General features: G+C 55.2%; 3 protein-coding genes across 3 annotated transcripts; all 3 read right to left on the bottom strand.

Moving 5' to 3' along the window:
• Window positions 1–12,800: 12,800 nt before the first annotated feature.
• CTHT_0038070 (uncharacterized protein) lies at window positions 12,801–17,788 on the bottom strand (the record flags this gene model as incomplete). The annotated part of the gene is made up of 5 exons (XM_006694166.1): window positions 12,801–13,158; window positions 13,218–13,654; window positions 13,726–16,597; window positions 16,647–16,668; window positions 16,768–17,788. 5 exons carry the CDS (start codon window positions 17,786–17,788, stop codon window positions 12,801–12,803), a joined length of 4,710 nt encoding a protein of 1,569 aa, XP_006694229.1.
• A 1,289-nt stretch (window positions 17,789–19,077) lies between these two features.
• CTHT_0038060 (mitochondrial 37S ribosomal protein bS1m) lies at window positions 19,078–20,460 on the bottom strand (the record flags this gene model as incomplete). Its single annotated transcript, XM_006694165.1, has 1 exon — window positions 19,078–20,460. The coding sequence occupies one exon, from the start codon at window positions 20,458–20,460 to the stop codon at window positions 19,078–19,080; it is 1,383 nt and encodes a 460-aa protein (XP_006694228.1).
• Window positions 20,461–20,762: 302 nt separating this feature from the next.
• CTHT_0038050 (queuine tRNA-ribosyltransferase-like protein) lies at window positions 20,763–23,851 on the bottom strand (the record flags this gene model as incomplete). Its single annotated transcript, XM_006694164.1, has 7 exons — window positions 20,763–21,681; window positions 21,732–21,982; window positions 22,042–22,150; window positions 22,680–22,959; window positions 23,034–23,128; window positions 23,185–23,374; window positions 23,443–23,851. The coding sequence occupies 7 exons, from the start codon at window positions 23,849–23,851 to the stop codon at window positions 20,763–20,765; spliced, it is 2,253 nt and encodes a 750-aa protein (XP_006694227.1).
• Window positions 23,852–24,492: the final 641 nt, after the last annotated feature.

The raw sequence follows: 24,492 nt of genomic DNA, 5'->3' as shown, positions 1-24,492 counted from the left end.
CTTGATCGATATTTAACGTGTTGTTGGCGACGATGATGACGGAATGCCGTTTGAGGTGGTGGCATGGCCCACGGAGAGGGCAACACTAGGTATTATAAGTGCCAACTGGTTCTCGAGATTGCCCAACAACAACACATATGCTGAAGGGACGAATGGTATGTTTGCCCTTCGTCCCAACTGCAAGTCTTTATGCGCCGAGGCGGCCAGTTTTCAGGGGCGAACCTTAGATCTGGGCGTTGTAACGTCCCGAAACACACAACCCGCATTCCTGAAATAGCGTCCACCTTATGGCGCAAAAGTGCAGCACGAGCCCTCCCAATCGCCCAAAAAGCTTAGACAATGAGTCAGCTGAAGTCATCAAACATGTTGCATCAACTCAGCAAAGGACACAGCATCAGATAACCATAACAATGCCGAGTTTGCAAAAAAGGAGTTGAGATAAAATGACTGCACCTGGGGGTCACGACCCCTCCATGGGGTCCGCCAAGAACTGTTATTGCCAGGGTCAGAGGTCGAAACCGCGCCCACGCGAAATTCTCCAGGGTTTTCAGGTCAAACAACTGCTGCCAAAAAGTGTTGCAATCCCCAACACAAACGCTGTGTCGCGCCAAGTTATGCTGGGACGATATGGCTCGCAACGCTTCCAAAGACGATTGTTCAAAGACTAAAGCTGCCATAGGCGCTCTGGTATGTGTGCCATTGACAAGCGTCGCTGGTTCCGCAAGCGGTTATTTGGTGCGATCCAACCGTTCAGTGTGTTCCCCCAGCGACGGCAACTTCATTGCCGCTGAGAGCGGGCCGCACTGGATGGCGGCAAAAATCTGCAGGGGAAATGCAACATTCCCCTGAACCCCCGAGCCAAGCTCAACACCACGGTCGCATGAAACACCTCCGCCACGTGCGCCACAAGGCGGCCTCCCAATTGGCTGTCCCGCTGCATCGGTGCAGGCAGATTGGTAGAAGATTGCAGTAAGACGCGCGCGGATTTTGGACAGCTGGCCCGGGTTTCTAGAGCATATGTCTCGGTGAATCTCCGGGATGCCGATGCTGCTTGCGCTAAGGCGAGCGATGTGGAAGAAATCTAAAAGAGCCTGCGAAACACCGACGGAAGATTGCGTGGTGGTTGGTGGGAGGTCAAGTGGCCTCATGTTTGGACGCACAAAAACATGGTGACTTCATCCATTGGGCAGATTGCCGGCGTGAGGTCGCATCTCCCAGACGTTCAGCATCACAGCATCTATATTGGCCTTCCTTAGAGAGTTGATGTTGTCGAACGGGTTGATCGGTGATCAGGATGACGTCAGCGTCGGCGAGCGCACAACGTGGTGCTAGCGCAGCGGTGTGAGCAAACACACGTCAGCAGACTCTTCGATTTGACCCTTGAGTGGTAGTTTTGTTGTCTGTTACACGATGCTAGATATCAGGCTCTTCTCCCAGCCAGCCCAGAGGGAGCAATGGATCGGCACGGGGACTTATCCGGTACCCGGAGAAACGCACGGACCATTACATGAGCCCCAGGTTCCCGAACCCCCGAAGTCCAATGTCGCAACCAACTAATTGGCACGTCCGGACCCGTCTCCGGTGATGCCCCGGATCCCCCGACGCACAGACCAGTCTTGTCCGGGGCTCGGGTCTTGGCCCGGGACCAAGGCCCCTTGGCATCGGACCCTCCTCCGGGATACAGCTGGTGCACGGAAGCGGCACAGCGCTCGGCAGTGGGTTTAGGTTGAGGATTTGCCGGTCATCTCGCCGAAATGCGGATCCGGTCGTCCGGAGCCTGTCGGTTGTGAAAGCCTTGTCCAACTTCCCAAAATGGTTGCCACCTGCCCGCAACTTTGTCGTCCTGTCTGCCCTGAGCCGGAGCCAGAAGCCAACCCCAACCACAGACATATCCCGGCCTTTCCCGTGCCATCTTCCTTTCGCCTTCTCGAACTTGGATCCTCGAACTCTGGTTTCGGAAGCATGGGACTGCCGTTTCGGACCTCGGCTTGGAGTTTCCGGGCCTTCCGCGACCGCCTTCTGCTCACCAGTCGAGTCGAGTCCTTATCAGCTGCCAGCCTGGGCATGGCGTCTTGCACAAACCATCAGGATGTACCGGTTGGAAGTTCAATTCCTCAGGATCTCGCACCTGGCACTCCGTTGCTGCTGGCTCGTGATTCCGGTGCAAACCTCCATGGACAGGACCGATCGGCTTTCCTCGGCAGAACTAGCCCGGCGCAGAGTTGCATCACCAGTCCCCTGACATGTCCCGAAAAAAAGCCCATCGTCATAGCAGATGGAAAGACGTTGCAGTTTCCATGACATCAAAGCAACGGCGACCACACTAGATCCGCGTGGTGGGTCCGATAGCACCGAGCTGAAAACAACGACAACGGCGTTTAGCTCAAAATCGCAGCGTAAGCCTCGGTCTGTCGAGATCTCGACAATGTGTTATCTTAGGTCTGGACCCAACTACCGGCCCACTGCCGGCGATTGACAGGGTTCGATGGGCAGAGCCTCATGGCAACCCACGTGGATGGCAGCCTACACATCTGATGATGAGCCAATTTCATCCGTCTAGGTACTTGTTCATCAGCCCAAGACAGGCCAAGACTCACGATCAGGCCACCCTCGCAGGGTGGGAATCCCACAACCTCAATTCTATATCTTACCGAGTCTCCATCACAGGCTCAAAATACGATTCCCTGTGACCGTACACCGGTCTCCCAAAGTCGCTGATGCCATCGCAACGTTTTAGTTTTTGTCAGCTCTGAGCTTCTGGAAGGGGCTACGCCCCATGTCGTGGGTCGACATGTCACGCTGGTCTTCTCATACTCCGTATCTGTCGTGACCGCGATGACGTGTATGCGCCCCTCGATCCCTAATTTCCTTGACAGGTCTCGCGCGGCCGCACAACGCTCAACTGCCCGGCGGGTATCCTCTCCCAAGACGGAGCTTGGCATTTCAATGTCGGGTTACACCAGCTTGGCAAGGCAACCGTATCAGATAAACTACCGTTACTTGTATTGAGAACTGTTGACTGGAGGGTTTTGCTGTTAGTGCAGTCCTGATGCGACACACTGACATTACTGATCGGGCCGCTGAGGTTGCAGAGAACGCAGAGATTTGAGCTACTTGCATGAACGCTTCCGATCTTTTCACATCATTGACACCTACTCTGCCATGATCGACCGCGATACGGGCCGGCGGGATGTTGCTACTTTCGTTAAGCTCTCTGAAGCTCCGTGCCTGTTAGAGCAGAGCAAACAGCCATTCTCAGCTTTCAAGCATTTCGATTCCCGGCGGCAGCCGCGGACCCCTTGCAATCGCACTGCATCACACACATCGGATCAGGAACAAACCCCCCATCAACCATGACCCCACCCTGGGATAACGACGCCAAGGCTCCCTGTCAGAGTTTCACATCTGGAAAAGCTTGGCTCGCCAAGCTGCAGGCCTGGGCAGATCGGGGCTAGCGCATGCAGCTGATCGGAAGAGGTAGTGAGACACGCTGATCGGTGGCGCTAGGTGGCGCGCCACTGACGCCCCGAACCCCCCGAATCCATTACTCTCACATGCCAGATTTAGTCCCTGTCAGCGAGCAGAATCGTTTGAGATTCTACCCTCTTTGAGGAAGCTGGTTGGGGCGTCTAAGTACGGCTGTCTCGTCTCGTCGTGTACGTCATTTAAGTGTTTCGCGTTTCGCAAGGTACGCTCGATTCGAGAATGAACAGCCGAATTATCGCCCATAAGGCCGTAACGAATGTCTGTTTTTGGAAATTGGTATTGCAATTCTGGCACCTCTCTATCGCAGGGCGTCAAGGCTCTAAGATGCTCTTACATACGTACGGCCGTACTTACGACAAGTACCTTACGTACAGCTCTTGCTGATGTAGGTATCCAGAGCAGTTGGGCCCAGTTTAGGGTCACGCAAACATCAAACAGTTTCTGTTAAGTTTGTTCAGAGTTGTCAGCCTGTTCGTCATTGAGACAAAGCGCCGTATCGCTGGACTGGGCTAGCCAGTCAACACAGGTTAACAATTCCCCACACTCCTTTGTTTCGAGCAAACAGGATATCGATATGGAAGAAAGCGAGATGACAGAGCGAGAAAAAAAATAGGATCGGAAACATCGATCAACTGAGATCGGAACTCGTCCAACCACCAGCCATATGAATTGCAGAATCCGATCCGATACGGGCGAGCCGGTCAGCCGAATGACATCAGAGCTGGACAACCCGCATTATTTTCCACCACGCTGGAAAGGGTTACGTAGTGTAACGACGCACACAAACGGCGGCCGGTTAGTAATAAGCTGAGGGAAATGTATGTAGGGGGGGGATGATAAGAACCCCAACCCAACTCAACTCAACCAGCGACATGCCCTTACCCATGACGGATACCGACTGACGCAAACACATCCAACAAAAATGTAGACGGTTAAAAGCGAAGCGTCGCTTCGTAGGGCCGGTTAACCCGTTAGTGTAGGAAAATGGACGTGGATTTGCTCGTACAGGAATCACGGGATGTCACCGTAGCAGGGAGCGGAGCCGCAAGAGACTTGGTAGGTAAAAGTTTATACAGATTGATGGCTATCAGCATCGTCCTCGACCCGGTTTAGGCAATTGGTAGATACATGGGCTGCCGAGGCACAAGATAATGTTGTGTCTGTCCAAGACAGCTCGAGTACGTCTTAGATGGAGTGTGTGGAGTGTGGTCAGATAGTATGCGGATATTGAGCAAGGGGGTTTTGTGTCTACTTACATGATGCTATGCAAAACATAACGGGGACATTGGTTGACAACACTCTTGCGGGGGAGGAGACGGTTGTTTGCAGGCTGGAGAACTTTATACTGAGATCCCCCAGATCTTGCTTCTTGGAATCTCTGCGGGAATCCTGAAGTGATACCGCAGAAGGGACTAAAATGGGGAATTTTTGGCCAGATAACCCGTCTAGTTTCAGGGAAATGTTGTGCATGATGTCAAAAACCTGCAAACAGGAAGAGCAGCGGGTCACAACAACGCGGAGCATAGCCAGAAAAAAGACTCGGCATAAGCACTACCGGCTGCGATATTCCAGAAATGGTGTTGGTAGATGTCGTCTATCAGTCCTGTTCAATCCCGAAGAAAAACAACAAACAGAGAAGCGAAGTGCAAAAAGTGCCAGCACGCAAGTTAGTTTTTTTTTTTTTTTCATCTAAGTTTATCCCTTCTTTTCCTCCGTTCTCTGTCCTTCCCAGACGCCGTTTTTTCCCTTTCCGTATTTTTCCCCATCCAATGCTTTTTATCCACCATGATGCCTGTAGTCTTTGAGGGTATCGTCCCAAAACCTCTGGCGGGTGACTGACCATCTGATTCACCTGAGAAAACCCAACATTGGGCGTTTGCTGCCCCCTTGCCAGTCTATCCCACGCGCCGATGCCAAAACCAAATCAAAAGACAAAAAACGCATTGTGTGAAAACATGAACGAGCGTGGTCCTGCACCGCCTCGCCATGATCGAAGGGGAAGGAGAGCAGAGGTAAAGAAAAGAGTGAAAGATATGTAACCGAGCTGCTGGATTTCTGCGTGTGAAGTGTAAGGCTGGCGATGGCCCGTTGTGTCGGATTGACAGTCAAGAGGCAAAGTTTGTGAGACAAAAGGCAAAGACCCATTGTGTCGGAGAGTTGCAAACGGCCGGGCCTGGGCCCTTGCTGTTGCTGCTGTACCACCATGGTCGTATGTCAATTCCCGATGCCAGTGGTGAGGTTGTTGGAGAACATCAAGACTGAGAGAAAGAAAGCAACATGTCGACACTCAAGACCAGTGGATCGAGCTGAGAGCTGTAATGTTGGGTTCGGCTGGCTTCCTTGATCTGCTGGCCTGGCCGGTGGGACTGGATCTTTTGGAAGGTTGCGGACCAACAACCCCCTGTCTCTCGTTGCTTTTTTTTATGGCACGGCATTGAGCCTGTCCGATCTTGTCAACAACTTGCCCCCCAAACGCATCGTTGTTCAACGTTGATGCCAAAGACAAACAGGCGAGCAATCGCAAGCTTTCCTGCTGTCGTCTTGCTGGCCGTTCACCTGACCAGGCAAGCTGGCATAGATTTCCCAGCAAGGCAGGCGAATCCCCGATGTCAGGGGGCTTTATGAAGCTGAAGCTTCCAGACTGTAACGTACCTGGCGCTCTGACAAAACCGGACAGCCAGCCAATCATGTCCGCCATGGAAAGCTGGCCGATGCAGTCCCATATCTCCAAATGCCCAATGCTTCAACGCTCACCCCGGTCTCCTCCAACCTGAGGCCAAAACCAGCCCACAAATGCTTGCAGATGGCCCAGGCTCGGCGCCTAGCGTTTGTTGAGGTTGTTTAGGCGACGTCGTTGCTGCATTCACGGCAGCAGTGGAGCCGGCAGTACCGGCACTCCCAGATGCACCAGTGGGGCCCGGAGTGGCAGAGGTTGCAGGTCCACTGGATCAAGTTGTTGTCGGTCTTGATGACCTGGAACGAATGCGCGCAACGGCTGACGACGGCCATCGTGAACCTCGTTGATGGTGCGAAACAAAGCTCTTGCGATACGAGAAAGGTAGGTTGCTGTTGATAGGGTTGTGGACCGAGGTCTCGCTTCTTCACTGGGAAGGCCCTGTTCGGCTAGGCTGGGCTTGAGCTGAAAGAGCGTTTGGTGTGCTGCGGGTTAGCCTGAAAAGGGAAATAGCCCCTAGCCTGTGGCAGCATGTTAGTGGTCTCGATCTCCCCCAGAACAGCTGGCAGCAGGATGAGGTCATAACTCACCACAAGATCGCCCTATGCTATTTGGAGGAAGCAATGGGTTTTGTGGACCGGGTTGAGAGGTGTTGACAGAGTTTAGTGGAAGAAGTGATGATGCTGTCGCTCGGTTGCAAAGCACTTTAGATATTGCCGGTTGAGTGTAAATGAGTGCAGTTGGCTGCTGTCAGAGCTGAGTAGAAGCGAGGGTGGAATGGTTGGGGGTATTTATCTCAAGAAACCGTCCTGGGACACAGCGCAAGAACGAGTGTTGAACAGATCGAAGGCTGATTAAGACGTCGTTTGTCAAACGTGGTAGTTGCAGCGGATGCCTGTGTTGTTCATCTGGTTTGCGGAGGTGCAGTAAACGGACGGGATGAGGTGTCTTTTATCAGTTGAGGCGGAGGTCACTCCAGAGCAAGTAGGGTCGTGGGAGTATGGCACGATTGACAATTCTCTTGCATCGATCCAGAAAGGAGCTTAAGCGGACCACCGGCCTGCGTCACAGGACTTTCCGCTTGCCGATGGAGGTTCCCCCGAATCGGCATGGGTTCAGAGAGCCGCCTTTCCCTTGTTTCTGCTTGATGTTTCTGCCCTTCACTTCGCGCCCTGCCATGCTGTACTCAGACTAATGTCCATGTCAGCGGAGCGCCGTCAGCCAAGACAACAAAAAAAAAAAAAAAAAAAAAAAAAAAACTAACTGATCTTGCAAGCTAACATGCTAGTTGAAAAAGCCACGAGATCGAAGTGCAACATCTAAACTATGTGCTGCCCATATGATGTCTCTCAGAACTCGCTGTAAGCAAAAAGAAACAAGAGGTACATGTACAGTACTGCAGGACTGTCCCACTACACATTGGATGTCTGCAAAACAGTGACGTTGCCATCATTGGACTTCCTGATCGAGCGTAAGTGTGTAGCTCGTCAAGCACACCGTTGCTCTCTCCCAGAGACTGGCTCGATGAGTAGTGGGGCGGGTGATCTCTGCCCACAGTTGGTGGTATCGGTTCGGCAAAGCCCAAACGGGACCGAGTCGGGACGAACGTTGTGACCGGGATGGCCTGCAACTGAGCCGTGTGAAGCTTCCTGAATCGAGCCATTTGCAGGCCGTTCCACTCCCTTTGGATGTCTATGGACGGATGAGGGTTATAATACAACTACCTATTGGATGGGTTATGGAATATTAGCCGTCAAACCTTGGATGCTGTTGCTTTGCAGCAGCGACTCATTAACAAAAACCTGATGTTCCTGCTGTTGCTACTCCTGCTGCTCGACGTCGACAATCCAGCCTTGGCGCAGACTCTGGGAACAGATGGGACAACGAGAAAGCCAGCGAGCGCAAAACAGGCTGTGGCCGGAATTCGGCGTTGCGTCGGTCTAGCCTAGGCATGGATAATGGAGCAGGAAGGTTTGAAGACGCATGCAAACACGGCGCGATTGACCCAGAGGGGAGCTGGTGAGCCGAGATGCTCGAAGCACACGGACAATCTCATCAGATAGCTCCGAACAGGCTCGCTCCTGCTAGACTGCTGGCTCAGGCGATGCCTAAGTGGGCTGCTGCTGGACCGGCTCGAGGAGCGTGAGCAGCGCTGTCACCGTCGTAGCAGACTTAGGTACCAAAGATTGAGGATGGTCGCGGCATTAAGATGAGTGCCTTGCTGGAATTGCGTGGCGTTGCACAAGGTAGCACTGTAGCAGCATATCACCTGTCAAACGCTAACGGCGGGTACCTTGCATCTCAGGTTGGCGCCGGGCAACACAAGGCCTTTCCTTCAGCCGAAAAGCGATCAGTACAGAGCAGGCCATTGGGCAATTAGCAATCAGAGCACAGCGCTCTGCGATTGGCAACGCCCGCCTGAACGATTCAAACAGGGCGGATAAGACGTTGCAGTAACAACAACTACAACTAACAACCACATTTTTACTCCCAGTCCCTACCATTGTGACGATGACCTATTACTACCACAACTGCAACAGACTACGTACCTGTGTATCCAGACTCGTAGCAGGCCGCGACGCATCACAACACAACCCAGACAAACCCACACAACCGCAAGCCGCGCAGAGATCTCTCGCGTCCGAGCGCTCCGTCGGTGTGCTTCACAAAGGACGCAAAAATGCGCCGTGGTCAGTTGTTGACGATACGATCAGAAACAAGGCTCCACAGCGCTGTCTGATGCTTGTAGATGAGGACCAATTCAAGAAATCGACACACGCCGGGAACGCCGGACAAGGGAAACAGCGCAAAAAACACCACCAATCGTACTTGCATTGCCCAAACCAGGCAACAAAGGCCGCAAACCCAAAACCGTCCGAAAGAGACACTGGAAGGTGCAAACGGTAAAGCGGCAGTTGTGGGGACAGCTCTAGGGAAACTGCGTTTCAGCCCCAACGGTTCTCCAGAGGCAGTCCACCAAGGTGCTGCTAATCTCCTGCCCAGTACGTACAAGGTTCGACAGCGCTAGCAGCACCTGCCGTGATGTGCGCAGCCCATTGCCTGCCCACACTGCCTGCCATGGAAAGAGCACCCACGGGCGCTAAGGATCTGTTAATTACCGAGCCACCGCGTACGGTAAGTAAACACAGGAACATCCGTCATGCGTACTGAGCGCACTCAACCCCCCGCGCCGCCGCCCCTCCCCCCCCCCCCCTCCTTCTCCTCAACACCACCCGCAATATTCCCAAACGGCGTCTCGGTGTCACCTCATCTAGCCCACGCCTCCGCGCGGATGCCACTTTGTGTCGCTGCTGTCACGATGCACAACCGTTTTGACCGGCATGTCGGCGCCGTCTCCGGATAGCCTTCTTCCGGCCGTTGTTGCCCTTCCATACCTGTGCCGTACCAGTGGTAAACATAGAGACTCGTCTCGAACTTCCACGTACCCACATTATCCAGAAGTTCTTGCCTCATCGCTCGGTGGTGCTCTCCGCACAGAACTCCCGATCAGGCCAGCGACAAGGCCTGTCGGCAGTGGTGATGTCGATGAGCGTCTGAGTACCCCCGTCGGTGGAGCTGCAGGGGATGAAAACAGGCATCGGGCAGGCCCTCAGGCTGAGCCTCATGGAAGCTTGCATCGTGAGATTCCACAGCCCTGTGCGCCAGCTTTGCGCCGAACCGCCCAACCACCCCAGCAAAGAACATTCTGAGGAGCTTCTAGCGTCCTGGCAGCGGGTCCAGCACGGCGCTAGGCAGCGCTAGGCCCTGGACAAACTCCAGCCTCATCAGCTTGGAACGGCATCAATGCTTCACCGAACACGACTCCTGGCTGACTAGGTCCGTTTGTCCGAGCTGAACGCCTCATCATGGGCCCAGCTAGGGGCCAAGCGTAAATCCCCGTTGTGTAGGCGGGATTTCCGCAGTTTCAGACGTCACACGGCGATGGCATTTTTCACCCTCGATCATGCTCAACACGAGGAAAACCAGCGTCCGGCGGACTGAAGCTGGTCCGCTCGGCAGCTGTTGATGGTTCGGAGGCTCTGCCGACGCCGGCTTCCTGTGTTTTACGTAGCTGCAGCAGGTCCATGATTTTCCCGTCTGCACCCCGAAAAAGAAGCCGTCTTCTGGCCAATTGGGCTCATTCCTGGGTCCCCGCTGACTTCAAACGAATGCGGCCGTCCTGACGACCTCCTGCAGCAGCAGGGAGGGACAATGGTCTATGCGTCGTCAACGTTAACAATATCGCGACCTCCAAAACACAACACCAACAGGCGCAGTGCTCGCCCCTGATGTCCGGCAAGTTGCGCGCGATTTCGCAGACTGGGTCGTTTGCTGTCCCTTTACCGCCCATCCTATCTCAACCCCAGCATTTTTGACGGTTTGGTTCTGGTAGATGAGGTCGACTGCCGAACGTTGCAACCAAACGGACCACAAGTCAACAATCGCCAGCTTTGAATTAGCTACCCTCCATCGGCACGTACAGCATGGGCACACTCAAGGAGCCGGATTTCCCTTCATTCGATGGCACGCTTTCTGTAGCCGTTCGTTCGCGTTGACGCCGTTTTCAGGCTGGTGGGCTTCGATATCTCTCGAGCGTCATGCATGCTGTCGCGCGGCAGCTATCACTCCGAGAGACACGGCACCCGCCTGAAGAAAGGTTTTGCGGTGGAAACCAGCATGTCATCCGATCGTCTCGCTACGTGTCGAGTAAACGCTTCCCCGGATGTTCCAGCCCGCAGTGTATATGGAAAGTCGCTCAGCGTTCCACACACAAGATGTCATGGCCTCCGGCAGACAACGGTCGGCCGGCAGTCCAGGCCTGGGCGCTCGACAATTTTGCCGTGAACCCGGTATCATTGACCCCTCTGGTTGTTGTTCTAGGGGAAAGTCAGCCCAACGACGCGGTAGCGATTCCGAATGGCTGACAGGCGCCTGAAGGACGATCCCGTTCAACGGTTTTTGCATTGCAACCATTTCACTCATGTTTCATTGCGCATCAGGAAAAGTTGTGGGAAATAACTCTTCTCTCTCTCCTCCTCCTCTCCTCCCCCTCCTCTCGAAGTAATAAATTTCATGTCTTTGACAATTACGGGAGAACTCATCACGGAGGGTTTATCATGCGGCTTCCTCGACGGACATTGACAAGTGGTCAGCGCATGGACTTAGACGTGACATTCCTCGGGCCGATCATGTCAAGGGACCATGTCGTCATGTTCTCGACCCCCCTGCCTCCACCTGTCCGAACCGGTTCAGGATACTTTTGGACCGGTGTCACCGTAAAAAGAACGACGAGATTTCGCATCTTAACAGGAACCATAGGTACTATTAAGTTGAGCATATCTCTTCACCCTACCTACCATCTTTCGTCACCTGCAGATGCCTGTTGAGAACTGGGTGATTGGTATCCCAACATCCATGGGTCTTGCGTCATGGAGGGACGGCAAGAATGATAACAGCTCCGAGCGTGGTAAGGTAAGCGAGAGACCGGTGAACAGGATGCGACAGACTGTTATCAGAGCCGAAGGATCACGGCTTTGGGACGAGCTGCCAGCAAGCTTGTCTGTCATAAGCATCTTACAGATCACACGATGAGAGCGGATGCCCTCGTCCCGTCTTAGCTTCCGCTACCGTCTACAAGAAGCGCTGGGGGGTCAGCACATGTACCTTTTTTTTTTTTTCTTATCACCTACCCGCGCCACTGAGGAGCAAGCTTGACAGGCCTAATAACAGACGTCCTCTTATAAGTACAACTAGTAACGTCAGAGCTGCCCATGGGGAAAGGCAAGGCTGCCGCCCGCTTGTGAACACGACAGCGGCATCGCCCGGCCCGCATCCAACGGTTCCCGCGAAACCGGAACCAGATATTGACGCCTGCATCTGCAGGTAACGGTGACGTTTTCTGACCTCACAATCAACTCGAGGGTATGGTAACAGCATTGTAGGTACACTCGTACTCTGGTTCATCGTCCACCCGGATGTTCTTCCGGTGCATTTTCAGGGTATCACCCACGCCACCACGCTTACACCTATACACGCCCAGAATGGTTTGGTTTATCTGTCTGTCTGTCATTCTATCTACAGTTCACTCCTACGATGCTGTAGTCTATCAGTGGATACCCTTCAGGGGGTGTATTCGTACATGTGCTTCTTCTGTGCATGTGTAGTGCGCTGGCCGACCTGTCTACCACCATGATGATGACCCAGCTCAAGCCTACCTGCCTTGTTGTACATTGACACCCATTTTTCGGTTTCCGGTTTTCCTACCACCGCCCATGCTATGAACACACTTCGGACCCATGGTAACGAAAAACGACTAAAGCGTAGGCCCGGACGAACAATACGATACGCTTCATTACACAAACATAACTAAGTAAACAAGACGTTAAAGGCTTTCGGAGAAACAAGAACCCCCGAGAGTGCTGGCTGCTTAGCTGGCTGGTTCGCTGGAGAGAACCGTGTCGCGAAACGGCGGGCGGTTAAATGAGAAATGTCAATTCCATCCACCAAGTATGATAATAATGACATCAAGGAGACGGTAGAAGCGGTTATTTTGGGCTTCGATGTCGGTGAGGGATATTATAGCCCCATTATAGAACCCCCTTTTCCGTGGCTCTAACCCCGTATTCGCGTTTACGCCGGTTCAAGCGGTCGTGGAGGCATCCTGGGCCGGTTGTTGCTTTTCTTGATCCTTTGACTCCTGATCATGAGCTTGGGACTCAGCAGGACCAGCTGGCTCAGTGAGGGCAGGAACAGCGTCAGCGGCCTCAATCTTCTGCGGATCCGCGCCAGGGTCGTCAGCAATGGCAGCAGTGGCCTCAGTGGGTTGGGTGGCCGGCGCCTGGGGAGCAGCGCCAGCGGCATCCCTCGGGGCCTCCTGCTCCCCCTCTTGTTTACCCTCCTCGCCTTGCTCGCCGTTGTTGTCGTCGTGGTGCTGCTTCTCCTGGAAGGTGAAGGCGTCCGAGAGGTTGACGGCCAAGAAGGTCTTAGGAAGTTTGACCCTGTTAAGAGATGTTAGCATCAATACAGCACGACTAACAGTAGAGGAAGGGGGACATACTGATGGAACTTGGCCCTCAACGTCTCGATAACCACCTTCCAGTCCGCATGGGCAGTTAGGCTCCTGCGCGGCGCGCAGCCGATGCAGTGCCTGCTGTCGAGCTGCACGTCGAGCGGGTCGAAGACATGGCAACCGGGGCTGATGGTGATTTTGATGGAATAGTTGAACGCAGGGTTGCCCTCGGCGTCAACGGGTGGGTTGGCCGGCATCTCGTACAGCTCGAACGAGATCTGCGAGAGGTAATCCAATTCAGGGATAGTGGCGCGCTTGATCTTGGTCTCAAGACCGCCCTCCAAAATGCAGTTGAGCAGCGTGTAAATGTGTGACTCTTTTGTAAAGTAGATGAAAGACTTGGCCTCTTCCGAGGCCTGCATGTCCTCGAGGTCTTGGACGATTTCTTTAAGCAGGGGCAAAGAGGTAAGGAGACCAATTTCGAGCTAGGATGTCCAGTTAGTTTTATTTTTTTTTTTTTTGGTTGACAATCGCCTGTATGACAGCTAAGACTCACCTTCTCGCGATCCGAGATACCATATTCCTGCGGGCAGATAAAGTCAAAGAGCACCTTGGCAAGCTGGTACAGCTCTCGCAGCGGCTCGAAACGCGCGTCGGTCTTCGCCTTGGTCTGGCCGCCGCCGCGGTGTAGGTGGAAGTACTTTTCAGGGGGCTCAGCCTCGGTGTTGGCGGAGCGTAGGCCGTTGAGGAACGAGCGCCGATGGAACAGGCGCTTGACCGCCTTGGAGCCCGAATCGCTAATCTTCTCAGCGATGCTGCTGGCCGTGCTCTGCGTCTCCTGCCGCTCGCTGTCTTCGGGCACCTTCTCGAGAGACGGGGCCGACGACGACTTGCTGTCCTTGCCATTTAACGAGATTCCGTACTCCTCTTCGAGCATGTGCTTGGGCGGCGTGAAGACCCACTCCAGGAACTGGCGGTTGTGCAAGGCGTCAAACTTCATGGTGTCGTAGAGCTCCGAGATCTTGCTAGGATCGACCTTCTCGCCATCGCAAAACTCGGCAAACAGCTTCTCCCAACGCTCGCGGAAAAGCTCGGCATCCTCGCCGCAGCACCATCGAGCCTGGATACTGTTGGCCGCGTTCAGCGACGCCGAGGCCATCGAGCTGAGCGACACACTAGATCCGCCCGCCTCGTTGAGGCCCTTCTCAGAGGAGCCGGACGACGATGCCGAGTCCTTGTTGTTGCCAACCTGCCCGCTATACAGCTTATTGTAGTTATACTGCATCACCTTGCGGTGGAAGTTCATCAACTGCACGACGCGAGTCTGCACTTCCGACGGCTCGGGGAAGTTCTCGGGCCAAGCAAACTGCGGCGGGCGCTCGTTGCCCTTGCGCAGCAGGCCTTTCAGCTTCTTCTTGACCTTGTCCATCTCATCCTTGGCTGCGTTCGAATCATCCAGCAAGTCCTTACGAATGGTAATGAAATCCTCCGGCAGATCCTTCTTCTTAAGAAAGCTGGCGGCCCAGATTTGAGCACTGGTAAGAACGCGGCGCTCGCTGCTGCTGAAGACATGAACCTCGTCAAGGACCTCACGGTTCATCAAGCCGAAGTCGCTGCGCATGCTCTCGCCTAGCTCCTGACTCTGATAGCGCGCCGAGTGTGTCGGCTCGCCACCCCATTTGACGATGAGCTGCAGCTTATCGAGCACGAGGCTCTCTTCGGCTGCCGTAAATTTGGACATGGTGACACCAGAGAACGAGTCAGAGCGCTTACCGGACTTGCGGCTCTTCTTTTCGCCGTCCTTGCCATCCTTATCGGCAGCACCGGCATCGCTCTCCTCGACTACTGCCGACGACTTGTCCTTGGAGTCGTCATCCTTGCCTTGCTTGGACTCGTCCTTCGCGTCGGGCTTCTTCCGGAACATGGGCTTGATTTGGACCTTGGTACCAGGCCAGCTACCCTTCTTGATGAGGACATTACGCAGGGTAAGCAGCTTCTCGCGGTCTTCGATGCCGGCCTTGAGGGCAACTTCGACGGCGTCTAGCACACTGGCCAGGGCAGGCTCCCCGATAAGGAGCACTTCCTCTTGGTGACCCTTGAGCAGCTCGATGAAGGGCTCGGTGTGGAACGTAAACTTATACTTTTGCTTGGGCGTGCGATCGGCGTGGCGAATAACCGACACAACACCCTTGAGCTTCCAGCTGGGCTTAGGAGGGGGCGGCGGCGGAGGCTCCTGCTCCTCCTCCTCCTCCTCTTCGATCGCCTGCTCGTGGATAACTGAGGTCGCAGCTGAGATGGTTGTTGATGGGGCCGTCGACTGGGTCTGGTCAGACACGGACGTCGAGAACTGACTAGTAAGTGGACTCGGCGGCACGCTCCCAAACTTGACCTCGGGCCTGGTAATCGACTCGCTGATGGACTCGCGGATGGACCTATCCACGCTCAACCTATTCTGCGCGCTATCTTTACCACGGGTAAACGAGTCGGCCTCAGACTGCATGGCTGGTGAAGTAACGGGAGTGCGGCCCTCTCTGCGCGACTTCTCCTTGATAAACAGGTCGCGCAAGATGGCGGCACAGCGGTCGTAGTAGTCGTCGTTGTCCTTGACAAAACTCCAGCCGTTGACATCGATGACGTAGCTCTTATCCTCGGTGCGAAGCAGGTCAAAGCCGCAAACGCGCTGGCCGAACGCAAGGCTGATCTTGCTGGCAATTTCCTTCTCTTCGGCATTTAGGTGGGCCACGTAGCGGACCTCCTTGCCATGGGTATTGCGGCGCACAATGCCGTCGACCACGGGGGACTTGCGGGTCTCGGCGTGGCAGTACGTGGGGCCGACTGTGTAGGCTTTGACGTCCTCTGAGTCCTTGGCTTGCATGAAGCGCTCGTAGATGAAGCTGCTCTCGGGCTGGGTGATGCAGCGAGGGATGGTCAAACCTTCAACAAACTCGCTACTCTTGTTGCCGATCTTGCGGAACAGCTTGCGAGCGCCGCCGCCGGCTGAGCGTGGGAAGTAGATGATAATGTTGTGATCCTCGCCGCTGGTGGGCTTCTCAACGAACGGCTTGCGAATCAGCTTGCCGTCGACCGACAGAGTGTCACCGTCGTCAAGCAGCTCAACCTTCTTCGGCGACATAGCCGCCTTGGCCTTTTCCACATCGGGGTCGACGGGTTCGAAGACAATACCGCTGACGTCCCGAATCAGTTTGCACAGGTCAGGCGTCAAGATCCTCGGACCGCCATCGCGATTGACTTCCACACGCTGGGGGGTCGGCACACCGATGCGATCGAGCATGCGCAGACACAACCGACGGTCCCAAAGAATCCTTTGCATAGGTACATCGTTGACACAAAAGGGCTTGCGCGCCTTGACATAGGCAATGGCCTTCTCTAGAGGGAAGCCATCTGAGTAGAAGCAGATAAGGTAGTCACTGTTTTGTTAGTAGATCATACACATGACTATGCCATCACGAAACTTACCAGATGGGCCAATTCTCGATTTCTGTCCCGGTTAGCAACTCTAAATCGCATTTTTGTTTTTTTTCTTTTTCTTTTTCTTTTTCTCTTTTTTTTTGGATCTCGTCTGTTTCGGAAAACTCACCTTCATCCAAAATGACCTTGTCTCCAAACACGCACACGTCAAACTCGCCATTCTGAATCAGCCGGTTCAGAATATTCCTACTAGGCTTGCTCCTGGCCTTGACATCGAGGGCGCAGACGCCAATGACACCAAAGGGAGCCGGCTTCTTTTCTTCCTTCTCGGCACGGTAGATAACGCCACCTGAGCGGTCGGCACTCGTGCTATGGCTGCTGCCACCCGCCGTGCTGCTGCTGAACCGACGCTGCGCCCTACTACGTGAGCGGTTCGGCGGCGGCCGGGAGATGGCCTGAGGCTGCGGGGCCTGCAGCTGGGGAGACTGTGCTTGGGACTGCTGTGGTGATTGTTGAGACGGTTGGGTCGTTGTCGACTGAGCAGACGACTGCTGCGAAGCCGACGGCTGCTGCTGAGCACTCTCGACCGGCTCGGTCGCGCCGGAACCATTGTTCGTCGCCATGGACGCGACAGCTGAAGAACTCGGAACAGATCGAGCACCCAAGCTGCACACGGAGCAGATGCTTACACGGTTACTCGCAGGGACCGGCTCGGAGACAGACGAACGAGCGCTGTGAAGAGTGATTGCGACGGCGTCCAAGCGGGGCGTGTCCTGGTCGTCGGGATTGAGGTCGATGGTACACTCAGGACGGTCCGAGCAGAACGACTCTCGCTTTGCTTTGCAGTCGGCTTGCTCTGCACGAGCTTGGTAGGGACACGGTTCGGTCGTATCGCCGTCGCTCTGGGATGGCTGCGAAGGCTGCGAAGGGATGCCAGACTGGGGCCAAGCCTCAGTGTCGGCTCTGGTGTCGCTGGCTCCCTCAGATGCTGCCGCTGCAGTTGCTGCAGGAGCTGAAGGGTTCGAATCGAGATTCGAGGACGAGGAACAAACAGAGATAGCGGCAGAGTCGAGCAGGTTGCCGTTCACTGAACTCGAGGCGCCTTCCTCGACGACGGTAGTTGGGGCAGGAGGGGACAAAGATGGGGCACAGAGCGGGTCTGCCCCGGTCGAGCTTGGGTTCGGCTCCATCACTTCGGGCTTGGGCAGCTGCAGGTGGCAACCATTGGCTTGCAGATAGCGTCAGAAGTGTCACCGGAGAGTTTAACTATGATGGTTGCTCGGCGAGGTGTGCGACGGCAACCAAGGGGGATGCGAATTGAGCGTTGGTGGCAAGACGGGGAGACAGAGAGATAACGACAGGCAGACGGCCGTCACTGAGGCGACAAGTAGACAAGGCAGTGGCTAGCAATCAATCTAAACTGAAAATTGGACAAAGGACAGGACTCAATACAGCTGAAGGGCGCAAAACCAACTTTATTTCTCGACAGGCTGGACAGGCACTTCCACGTGAAAAGGGCGGGAACGTACAGCAGCAAGCCGCGTAGCAATCGGCTGCAAGCTAACCGGCAGCTAGGTAAGTAAAGCCTTAGACAGCTAAGACGCACCTCGTCAGTCCAAGACCGAGCGATAGGTGGATAGGTATATATGATGAGATATATTCCCGAGCTCGTGGCACAATCCGTCTAGAAGCTGTTTTGTATGGCTCTTGTCTACTGCTCTGTCCCACGGTGGTCGTGTGCGTGGCCGGACGAACAGGCCAACCCAACCTCAGAGCGGCGGTCAATGGCAGGGATGTGAAGCCGAAATTTTGGTGGGGCGGACGTGCGGATGTGAAAAGCGGGATGGAGGGGCACACAAAAGGTGGGAGAGGTAGAGGGATGACGATATGCTGCCAGCAAAAAATGGCGCTGTCTCTGATGAGATGCTGGATGTCTTAGTGACAAACCATCCCCGTGGGAGCCGGTAGAGCCATTGTTGGATATAGAAAGATCCCTTCGGCTTGGAGGGACAAGACATGCATGACCGTCGGTCCTGAAATTCTTATGCCCATTTTCCCCACCCAGGGCACTGCATGCCAAGCTGTTCGCCAAGAGATCTGTCCGATAAGGTTACCAGCCACAAGAGCGCAAGCCACAAGCGCAGCCATCCTCATCAGGATAATCAGCACGTGCTGGACTTCCTGAAGTCGTGATGCCTGGGTTGGAAACAGTCGGAGGGTTATGGTAAGCAATTAAGCCCTAAATGATCCTCATGACGCTCTGAGAAGTCAGCAGAAAGAATTCAAGTTCAGAGTCTCCAATATCTGTACAGTTGAGGCATCGTGGAAGTCTCATCATCACTCATCAACAGCCTTCCTTTCTGTCCACAGAGAGAGAGAGAGAGAGATCAAGGCATGGAATAAAGCACACATTGGTCTACATGGTATTGTTACACATAGCCTCTCCAAATTGCACAGCACTCCCCTCTCCTCAGCCCCCTCACCGTCTCAACCCATAACTCCCGGCACTCGACATAGTGGGCTGCGGCTTCCGGGCAGCACTGTAACGCCGGCGAATATCGCTGGCGCTTTGTGTACGCTCTTCGTCGCGCTTCGCCTTGAGCACCTCGGCGTCGCCCAGCAGCTCCTGCGCGATCAGCACAGCCTCGGCGCTGGCATCACCCACAGTCAGCTGGATACGACCGCTCGAGTCGACCGACGCCCGCTGAGGGAGCACCCATGTCTTGGCGCCGCCCTCCACAGCCGGGTCGATGCGGTCGTAGATCGCGGCAGCTGCAGTTTTCTGGTTCGATGCCGTGTCGCCCAGGGGCGTGTTGACGATGAAGCCCGCCACGCCCAGGCGAGCCGGGCGAGCCTGCGCCGGGCGCCGTGGGCTCACAATGCGTGCCACCACGGGGGTGTGGTGCTTCTGGGGTCCATAGATTGGATGGTTCTCCATATACATGGATGTACGGAGGTACGAAATACCGGCCGACGGGTGGGTGATCGGCGGGCCGTGCTCAGCATACGGGTTCTGGGTGTCGCGGTAAGTCAGGCGGGTGGTGCTCGTCGCCGAGAGGAGCGAAGCCGAGGTGCTCGGCGGGGCCAGCGGCGCCAGGTCGAGGAACTGGCCGACCATGTCGAAGAGCTCCTGGTTGTTGTGGCGCAACTTGCGTAGGCCGTCGGTCAACTGCTCCTCCGTGACGTCCTGGGGCCGGATGGTCTTGACGGTCTTGCTGAAGTCGCCCTTCTCGAAGTTCTCCGCAGCCTCCTTGCTCATCAAGTCCTTGGCGATCTTCTCCTTAAGGAACTCGCGGAAGGCTGCCCGCTTCGGCCGCACCTCCTTGATCAGCCACTTCTGGAACTCGCCCTGCGTCATGCCGGCAAGCCAGGGCCCGTTGAACTTCCAGCGCTGGTCGCGATTCTCAGCCAACTTCTTGGCCGAGCCGGCAGTGAAGTCGATCTCGTCGTCGAACACCGACCGCTGCGGCAGGTTGAGGTTGGTCATGGCGGAGGGGTCGGACAAGCGGAGCGTGATGGGCAGGTGCAGCTCCTGGAACTTGCGCAGGGTCATGCCGAGGTCTGTGGCGGACGAGAAGTCGGTCACCATCTCGATGCTGTCTATCTCCTTGACACGGATCATGGGGTGCGTCGTCTTGACGGTCGTCCGCAGCGGCAGGGGCCGCTTGAGACCCCAGTCACCTTGTTTCCGGGCGCCGCTGAGCGTCGTGATGATCTGATGGGTAGGGAAGGGCGGCGTGGCCGTGTCCGAAGTAGTCGGGCCGGTCGAATTCTCCGGTGGCGGGGGGATCGGGTTCGGCAGGGACCACATGCGTGAGGCGCGCAGCAGCGCGCCTCCGGGGGACACCCTCTTGGTCGCCATGGTGTGAGGGTGACTTTGGGCCCAGGAGCGCCGGTATCGTCGCCGTTGGGAAGTCGGGTGTTGCGAGTCGCATGCAAAAATTCGAGCTTGCTGTTGGCCAGCATCTGGTCCAATTGAGTCTTGGCAGCGGGTTGATGCCAGCCTTGTGGGGCAACCCTAACCCTGACTCGACTGGCCAACTTCCCCGGCTAAAAAGGCTGCCCCTGACCGCTCGCAGGGGCAGGTAACCTTCTGACCACGAGCACCACCACTACAACGTAGATCGGGGAACAGGGGTATGAAATCAGGCATGAGGTCAAAGTTTATGTTTCCATCAAGTCTATGCCTACACCGCGCAGAGCGTCGACCGCCCACGACGGGTAATTGCTCTTATCCGGGTACAGGTTCGCGAAGAACTTCCTGACGAACGCCGGGAATCGATCCTCGATTATGGCCTCGCGCGCCTCCCGCATCAGATTCAGCTGATACCACACATTGTGCATCGTCAGCAGGTGTGCAGCAACCGTCTCCTTCGCGGCATTGTGATGGACAAAAGCCCGCGTAATGCCCATGGCGCCCTCCTGGTCCGCCGGCCGGCAGCACGGGCAGCCGCAGCCGTCTTCGATCGGACCAAAGTCCGTCGCGTAGATCTCCTTCTTCATGTTCAGCACGCCATGCTTCGTGATGGCGTTGCCGAACCGCGCCGTGCGTGTTGGCCATACGCAGTCAAACATGTCGGCACCCAGCGCCACGCTTACAACCAGGTCTTCCGGGTATCCAATGCCCATTACGTAGCGCGGCTTCAAATCGGGAAGCATTTCTGTGCAGGCTGCGACAACCTTGCAAAAGTCATCCTTGGCCTCGCCGCCAGAAAGCCCACCAATCGCAATACCAGGGGTATCGCGCTTCAGCATCTCACGCACGCATTCACGGCGCATGTCGATGTCCAGACCGCCTTGGATGATGCAGAACAGGTTCTGGCGATCCGGCTTTTTGTGCGCGGCGATGCAGCGGTCCAGCCAGCGCACGCTGCGCTCCATGGCCTCGCGCATGCGCACCTTGTCGGGCGACGTCGTGACGAGCACGTCGTCCAGCTGCATCATGATGTCAGAACCGATCGAATTCTGAAGCGCGATTGAGTGCTCGGGGGTTAGCATCATGGGTGTGCCATCGTGCGGCGACAGGAAGCACACGCCCTCCTCCGTGATGTTGGCCAGCTTTAGGAGAGAGACCATCTGGAAGCTGAGACAGTCAGCAGAAAGTTTTGGAGAGGGTATGAAGAGGGAATATACCCGCCGCTATCGGTAAGGAGGTTGTGTTTCCAGCCCTGGAGCTTATGAGCGCCGCCGACAGCGTCCAGAACCTCCTGGCCAGGCTTGAGACCGAGGTGGTAAGTGTTGTTCAAGCATAGACGGCATCCCGTAGCCTCCAATTGCTCGGGGGTCAGGCCCTTGAGCGATGCCTGGGTGGCGACGGGCATGAAGATGGGCAGATTGACGGGCCCATGGGGGAGGGTCAGGATGGAGGCGCGGGCGCGAGTGGTCTGCGTGAAGCAAGTTTAGCTAGTGTCGAGGCGGCCGTATTTCAGGGCAATTGGCTTACCGAGCACTTGGCGACCAGCTCAAAGGTGAGCGCAGGAGCTACAAACTTGTTCGAGGCCATCCTTAGTGACGTTGCCCACATCTCCCACCCAACCACCAGATGAGTGCTTCTGTGTCAAAAGTCAACAGGCTCAAGGGTCCCGACAGGCGCAAACTGGAGCCGTGAAACCTGCCCCGCAATTCTGCGGCCCCACCAAAGACTTCAGACTTGGCAGCGGTTCCACGGTTCCACAAGGCAGAGTCACAACAAACTGCATCTTGAAGCCGCCTTACCCAACTTCTCTGTCTCCTCTGAGATCCTTCCTCGCGGAGTTGTAACACCAGAAATCGCGCGGTTAGGTTTGCTGGCTCCTGAACTGGAACAGGAACTCCAACTTTCAACATTGGGACACCATATTCTTGCCACGGACAGAGATGCCTCGTCAGATCAGCGCCTTCAGATCGTCCTTACAATCACGGGGAGAGATGGGCCCTAACTGAAGAGATTGAAATTCATACTGACATTACGCTCCTATGTTTCATATCATATCGTAGGTAATTGCTCATCAGTCATGCAGTTACGTGCCCCGGAGGGACGGGGAAGCCATCATAGAACCACCAAGATAAGTCACCAGGCATACTTAGAACAAAAAGACAGACAAAAGAACAGCTAGCAGGCCAGTAATCAGGGTAGCAAACCCAGGCAGAGCCATCTGAGCTGCGGCTCCGCCGCGGGTGTTAGAATTATTCTCGGCAGAAGTTTCGGAGAGCGTGGTCGGCGTGGGTTGGCTCTCCGAGGACGTAGGGGCCGGCGGGTCATCAAAACCATTGTCGACGTTGTCAGTGGGACGCGAGGCAGCAGCGGTAAACTGAAAGCTGCTCGAGCGAGAGTTTCTAGCCGGCGGAACGCGGCTGCAGGCGGTCTGATAGTTTGAGACGGCTGGCAAAAGGCAGGTTAGATCGAGTCCAGTCCGGGATAGAAAGTGACCGTGATCGAAAAGACAGCAAACTTACCGTTATAATCATTAGGAGCAGCCGTCCTGATCCACGGCAGGCACGCGCTGGCCCAGTCCTGAATACGTGTGTCGAAGTTGCCGTAGTAATCATAACTGTTTTTGAAGATTAGTTATGGTGAGACATCGCTGTCAAGACATTAAAGACGAACCAGAAGCAGCTGGCCATGTCAGTAAAATAGGTGGTCGATAGGTGAGCCAGCTCTACATCTCTGCAGTACTCGTAGAGCTCTACCATCGAGGTGCAGGCTCTTGGGGCAGTTGTCGTGACCGGCCGAGTAGATGTCGGGGTGGAGGTACACCTCGTCTTCGTAATGCATACCGACGAAAAGATCGAAGCCACTAGCAGCGATGGTCAGCCAGGCTGAAAAGACGTTGAACTCAAGTTGGACCGGCAGGTGATCACATACTCTCGTACACATCGGACATATAGACGCCGTCGTATAGACCCTCATCGACAAGGTAGTTGGCGCAGATGTCATATGCTGGGAAAACTCGCAGTCCCTCATAACAGCAAAAGCAGCTCTCCGCGACGCTTCTTGGGACATCCTCTTCTAGATATCCCGCCGAATAGCATTGGTCGATCACCTTCTGGGCGACCATGCAGGCTGCGGTGCCCTCATCCTGGTTCCCTGGCGAGGCTAAGCCCTGAGCGGCGTTATGTATGGCAGCGACGTTTGGTAAAGCCGTAGAAAAAGGGTTGTTGTTGACCTTGGGAACTTTGATGTCAACGTTCTTGTGAACGACGACATCGATGTGGCCGTCCAAGAGGGCAGTGGCTATGCGCGCCAAGGCCAGAGCAGAAAAAACGCGCGCCATGACTGTTACTGGAGTCACTTTCTTGTCAAGGAGTTTGAGGATGGTTTGGGGCCAAGAGTGGGAGAGCACAGGGAACAGAGAGCCTCGTTCAAGACAACCTCGACTCTGAGGAACTGAAGAGCCGTGAGCTACGAAAAATGCTCCCAGGTACTTATATCTACACAGCAAGGGCGCGCAACCCATAGCTAGCTACGCTTTGATGACCAGACTACTATCAGGTTGGCCAAAATGCGGCTGAGGACGTGAAGCAAAAGCTGCATGTTACCTCGATCCATCCCTCCAAAAAGTTCTTTGTGTAGAACCGCGCTACCAAGAGCCTAAGGCCGCTGGACACGTCGTTTAGGCTGCAGCAAGAGCCAACAGGACGCATCGGCTGCTGCACTATTGCCGTCTCTTTGAGACTTCGCTATACCTTCCCAACAAGAAGGGCCCGATAACGCGGGGGTTTCATAATCCGGGGAAGGATGCGGAGATGCTTCTCAGCCACGCTCAGAGCAAGCTACAATAACGCATGGATTTGAGTAGCATGAGCGGCATTGATTGGCCGGGCAGGCCCTTGCTTGCAGAATTGTGATTTGAGTTCTACTGTTCTTGGCGACAACGTGACGAACTTTGGTTGAGCAGTTGGCGTGGCTGGTTGA

The sequence above is a fragment of the Thermochaetoides thermophila genome (genome assembly GCF_000221225.1).
Source record: "Thermochaetoides thermophila DSM 1495 unplaced genomic scaffold scf7180000011816, whole genome shotgun sequence".
NCBI classification, from domain to species: Eukaryota; Fungi; Ascomycota; class Sordariomycetes; order Sordariales; family Chaetomiaceae; genus Thermochaetoides; species Thermochaetoides thermophila.
Note: the sequence above shows the minus strand (reverse complement) of the source record. Positions and strands in the feature narration are given on the sequence as shown.